The sequence below is a fragment of the Lactuca virosa genome, chromosome 6 (assembly GCF_052849685.1).
Source record: "Lactuca virosa cultivar CGN04683 chromosome 6, Lactuca_virosa_CGN04683_v6, whole genome shotgun sequence".
Classification (NCBI taxonomy): domain Eukaryota; kingdom Viridiplantae; phylum Streptophyta; class Magnoliopsida; order Asterales; family Asteraceae; genus Lactuca; species Lactuca virosa.
In genome coordinates, this window is record NC_136431.1 from 177,868,580 (window position 1) to 177,874,233 (window position 5,654).

Consider the following 5,654-nt stretch of genomic DNA (forward strand, 5'->3'; position numbering starts at 1 on the left):
TCATTTGAGGGCTAGATCGGGATTTTGGACGAAAGAGCTTAAGGATTAAGCTCTTAATGGGAAGAAAGGGTGGCAGCCGCGTACGCTGGGCGTACTAAAGGGTACGTTACGAGTACGTGGTCAGCCCCTCGACTTTGGTCAAGCATGTAGTACACCCCGCGTACATGTTGAGTACGCCCAATGTACTCACCGAGTTGACCCGGTTGACTCGGTTGACTTTGACTTTGACTTTGACAAGGAGTTTGACCTAGGCATATTGATTATAAGTGAAGTTTGGTCATGTTCCAATGAATAGTTGACCTGTAGAGCTGATATTCGGAGCAGTGTCCTATTCAGCGATCTTTCAGATTGAGACGTGAGTCTCCTCACTATACTAAGGGGTCGAAGGCACCAATACCGACCCATAGGATTATGTTATGTAGAAAGACCAGGTGGTGGCAACTAGCAATTGCATGAAAGACCTGGATACGACTCCCGACAAATTATATGCAAGACCTGGGTTTGGACCTTGGCAGTTATATGTAGTATGCTAGTTGTCTTTGTGATACTTGCATGGAAGACCAGGAGGTGGCTCTTGGCATTTGTATGTGAGACCCAAGGTTTGGCCCCCGGCCTGGAAAGTAAAGACCATGATACAACTCATGGCATAATGAAAGTTATAAGACTACAGATGACTCATAGCAATCTCTATTGTATGTATGGTATGTGGTATTTTAGGGAACTCACTAAGCTTTGTGCTTACGGTTTTATGTTTATGGTTTCAGATACTTCTAGTACGAAAAGAAAAGGCCCGACGTGACTGCACCGCATCCACCAGAGCTATCCGCATTGACAATTTTCAATATTTACTCTGATATTTAAATAATATATTCACTTTGATCGATTTTGGAACAACTCATTTGTATGGTTTATTTTTTTAAAAATGAAAATTGTGCTGCGAACTTTTGGGACGTTACATTTTATGAAATAAAAAACTCTATTTACGTGTTGGTGACCGGGGTCTGAAATAACAATAACCGGTAAAGTTTGGGTCTTTTTCGAAAAAGAAAAACGTTTTAGGTCTAAAAAGAAAAAAAATCAAAATATAGGGTCTTTTATAGAAATAATCCTTTTAGAAATGAGAAAACTAAAAATAGAATTAGAATTCTACAAACTTGATAACCTTAGTCCTCGCCCCCACCCCTCTCATACGATAGAATAAAGATAAAATCAATAAATCATAATTGATGTCAATTCCTTTAAAACTACTTCAATTTCGGTTAAAGAAATGATATTGTGTGCTTATAAAATCCAAAGAACAAAACCAAATAACTTATCAGACGTTAAAACTCACTTCCTAGAATGTCCAAGTAACAATTATCACTATTGTACCAAAAACGAAGGTTTATTGATTACTTAATTGAACTGCATTCATGTTTATCAACCGATAACCCACACACACAAGAAAAATAATGATATTTGCTCCGTTTTTTTACGATGAAAGAGATGACAGTCGAAAAAAATAATTTTTTGAAAAACTGATACCTATATGACCTTTTGTTTTACCCTCATGGTTCGGACGATGATTGCTTATTATTTTGTAACATAAAATAAATAAATATACTCTCACTCAATCCCTAATGCCTAGTTTCGGAGTTTTAGAAAAGAAAAGAAAAGAGAAGGAGAAAGAAAATAAGTAGAGAAAAGAAGAGAAATATATATATATATATATATATATATATATATATATATATATATATATATATACACTGTTCCGAGTTTTAGAGAAGTGAAAGGAAAAATAAAATTTTTGTTATTTTCTCTTCAAATTCTCTCAAATTGGAAGGAAAGATATGGTGATCATTTCATTTCTTTCCACTTCATTCTTTTAATGAACTCGGAAACACCAATTTCTTTTAATTTTTTTTCACTTCCATTCATTTTTTTTTCTCTCGTTAATTTAAACTCCGAAGAGAAATTTCATATAAAGTAATCATATTTTGACTTTATATTCAATTAAACCCATATAATATTTTTTTTTATATTAAATCCGAAATACCGGTTAAATTATTCAATTGTGGACAATTTGCAGGTTAGCCGGTATTACAACCGGTTAACAACATATGTGGGTGTCGGTGTAGAGACTTAATTGAATATAATGTTAAAATATAATGACTTAATTGAATATGAAGTCAAAATGTAGAGACTTTATAAGGAATTTTTAAGCGTGAAATCCACTAATCTGAAAAATTGTTCATAGTTAAATAATTTAACTGGTATTCGGGACTAAATCAGAAAATTAAAAAATATTTAGAGACATTAAATGAATATAAAGTAAAAATATATGGACTAAGTAAATAAAAGTGTGATTATTAGAAGCCATTACCCCGTACGACCTAACTGGTTATCAACTCCCAGGAAATCAAAGCCTATTCCATCTTCCAAGGACGGGTTTTCTTGTTACAACGATAATGGCCGATGATGCTGAAAGAAGGCTTCTTGAAGATCAGCTAGAGCTTCAACTCCAAGAACAAAGAGAATCAATCGTTGCTCTTGATGAAGCCCTAGCGTCTGACCCCCAAAATCCCGAAATCCTTGAGGTATTATACACAATCACCCTGATTTTAACCTTCGTACCAGTTTATGTTTCTTTTACGAAGTTTGTATCTTTTGATTTAGCGTGAGTTTTCGTTAAATTGATATTTTATTTCATAAAAGATCTAATGATGATTTTGCCTCGAGCCGATGCTGAGGCTACTGAATGTTATAAATTGGCATGGAACTAGTGTTCCTATAATGATAGGAGCTCACACCTTAAGAATTTGTGGTTGTGAGTTTTAACTCCGAGGGGAATATGATGACATGTTTAGATGGTTTCATTAATTGTTGTGAACTGATTATTCATAGTGCACATTCTTTTCATCAACATAGCGAATTCGTTTCATTTCATCCTTAGAATCTTACAATAGAACTTGGAGGATGAGAATTAACTACATATCCCAACAGAAATTCGTTTATCTTGTAACAATTCTGTAGAACCCTAATTGTTTATATTGGTTCTTGTTTATTCATCATTCTTCTGGACAAAGTCTTGAGCAATTACCACTTGTATGTTATTATACAAGTTGTATCATTTCACAGTTGGATAAGTCATGAGGATATCAAGATTCATCATTTTAACTTTGTTAATTAGGTTCATGCAGAGCTTCTTCAAGCCATCAAAGATGCAGAAGAGGGGCTGTTTGTCCTGAAACGAGCTCGATTGTTACAAGAAGTTGACATTTTACAGAAGACAAAAGAAGGTGATAAAGGGTTAAATCAAAATCCTCTTGATTCCAAACATAAAGAAGTGGAAGCTCATGATACGAATCAATCCAAAGAAGTAGAAGTGGAATATTCCATTGGATCAAAATGTAGATTCCGCCACTCTGATGGACGATGGTATAACGGTTTAATTGTTGCATTGGAAGGTTGTAATGATGCAAAAGTTTGTTTCTTGACTCCAACATCAGAGAACCAATTGGTATTTGTAGACTTGTAGTTTTCTCCCTCTTAGTACCAATTCTGGCCTTCATTGTTGGATAACCGGTTGCAAAGCTACTTTTCTTTCAGATGTGCAAGTTCTTCTTACAACAACGATGTCGATTTGGTTCAAAATGTCGCTCTTCACATGGTTCGTGTATTCTCTTTCTTTATTCTCATTATTAAGTCCTGTATGGATAAAGTGTCTGAATGGGTAATGATGATGTGTCTTGTACACATAAAAAAAAAAAGTTTCTTTTTTGGACTGAATGAACTATCTGAATCAATCTTGATGATGTGTCTTGTACACATAAAAAAAGTTACTTTTTTGGACTGATGAAATGTCTGAATCTGAATCTTGATGTCGTGTCTTGTACACATAAAAAAGTTACCTTTTTGGATTGAATGAATTGTCTGAATATCTGAATCTTGATGATGTGTCTTGTACACATAAAAAAAAGTTACTTTTTTGGACTGTCTAAATCTGAATCTTGATGACGTGTCTTGTACAAAAAAAAAAAAGTTAACTTTTTGGACTGAATGAACTGTCTGAATCTTGAATCTTGAATCTTGAATCTTGAATCTTGAATCTTGGTTTTCGTATTCAGGCATCGATCTACCTCTCTCATCATTAAAAAAATATACTCCCACAATATGGAATCAATCATTGGTGGGGTCCAACGTATGGGCGACCTCCGAGGGTAAAATCGGAATTTGGCGCGAAGCCGAACTCGAGTCATGGGATGATGAACTCGGGTCAGGCCGGGTAGTTTTCCGGGACAATGGGACCACTTCAAATGTCGGAATCGAATCTTTATCTTTATCTGAATACGCCCAAATGAGCGATGAATACAACACCGATTCATATTCAGAATCAGATTCAGATTATGAAAATGAAGACACCTCAGAAGGATTAGGGTTAGGGTTAGGGTTTCTTGAAAGTTCAAATCTTCAAAGAGGGATACAAACAGAAACCGCAATTTTTGCAAAATGGGAAAATCACACGAGAGGAATGGCTTCTAAAATGATGGCTAACATGGGTTTTCGCGAAGGGATGGGTTTAGGGGTCAATGGTCAAGGAAGAGTTGACCCGATTTCGGTCAAAGTTTTACCTCCAAAAAAGTCTCTTGACTATGCATTAGAATCGGTTCAAAATAAAGATTCTCAAGAGAAGAAACGGAGTCGAGGCGGGAAGAGAAAACGGGATAAGAAATTTGCGGCGGCAGTTAGGGCGGCAAAGGAGGTGGAGGAGCCGGTTTCGGATATTTTTAGTCTGATAAACACGCAGTTGGCCGGAAAAGAAGGGTTTTCCGGGAAGAAAGTGGCGGAGAAGAAGGATGTTCCGGCGGGGAAGAATGGTGAGAGGCGGGCGTTGGTGGCGTTTGATGATGAGGTGAAGGAGTTGAGGGGAAGAGTTGAGAAATTGGAGGAAATGGCGAGGCGGAATAAGAAAGAGAAGGTGGTTTATGAGGCGGCGGTTAGGAAACTTGATGAGACTAGGCGGAGTTTGGCGGCGGTTGAGGCGGCTCAGGCTTCTGCTTCTAATGCGGTTGCTAGTAAAGAAAAGGAGAAGAGATGGCTTAAGTTTTGATGTGTGTTTTGGGATTGTTTGTAATTTGAATATGTTTGAAAAAGAATCTTTGGGTTGTTTAAGTTAAGAGGGGATTTGTTAATTTTATGAAAATGACCATTTTGCCCTTGTCTTCTTCTCCAGGGTGATTAGCTTTTGGGCACTATGATTGTCATGTTTTGGGCATGGATGCTTTTATGACATTATGTTTTCATCTTGTTTTTAATATTTTCTATCTGTTTTTGATCTTTTAACTTTTGGGAGGTTATCTGGTTTAACATTAAAATTTCACAATGGAAAATTCTTTAAAATTTTGAGGTTGCTAGGTGGAACAAAACTGAAAGTTGGTTATTATTTAATAAAGTTGTTTTAATTATGTTGTCAATGTCATTATCAAATCAATAGTCAAACAGGTAAAAGGTTTAAGGTTGCAAGTTACATGTCATTGTCAAATTAATAGTCAAGCATCGTTGTCAATTTAATAGTCATAATTTACATTGACATGATTTCACATAAAGAAACTAAAAATGTAACTTGTGGTAACATCTCTTCATAAAATTTTAGTGGTACCTAGTATAGAACA

General features: G+C 35.7%; 1 protein-coding gene across 1 annotated transcript; it reads left to right on the forward strand.

The window, feature by feature from the left end:
• The first annotated feature begins 2,356 nt into the window (after positions 1-2,356).
• On the forward strand, positions 2,357-5,200 carry LOC145120855 (zinc finger (CCCH-type) family protein / D111/G-patch domain-containing protein). Its single transcript, XM_079056652.1, has 4 exons — positions 2,357-2,579; positions 3,173-3,502; positions 3,592-3,652; positions 4,110-5,200. Exons 1-4 carry the CDS (start codon positions 2,451-2,453, stop codon positions 5,090-5,092), a joined length of 1,503 nt encoding a protein of 500 aa, XP_078912778.1. The 5' UTR covers positions 2,357-2,450; the 3' UTR covers positions 5,093-5,200.
• The last annotated feature ends 454 nt before the right edge of the window (positions 5,201-5,654 follow it).

Bases quoted from the DNA above. Each gene is read 5' to 3' on its own strand.
- LOC145120855 (XM_079056652.1), top strand. From the start codon at position 2,451: ATGGCCGATGATGCTGAAAGAAGGCTTCTTGAAGATCAGCTAGAGCTT. The intron at 2,580-3,172 runs GTATTATACACA...TTTGTTAATTAG, and splicing joins AAAATCCCGAAATCCTTGAG to GTTCATGCAGAGCTTCTTCA. The intron at 3,653-4,109 runs GTTCGTGTATTC...TTTCGTATTCAG, and splicing joins AAAATGTCGCTCTTCACATG to GCATCGATCTACCTCTCTCA.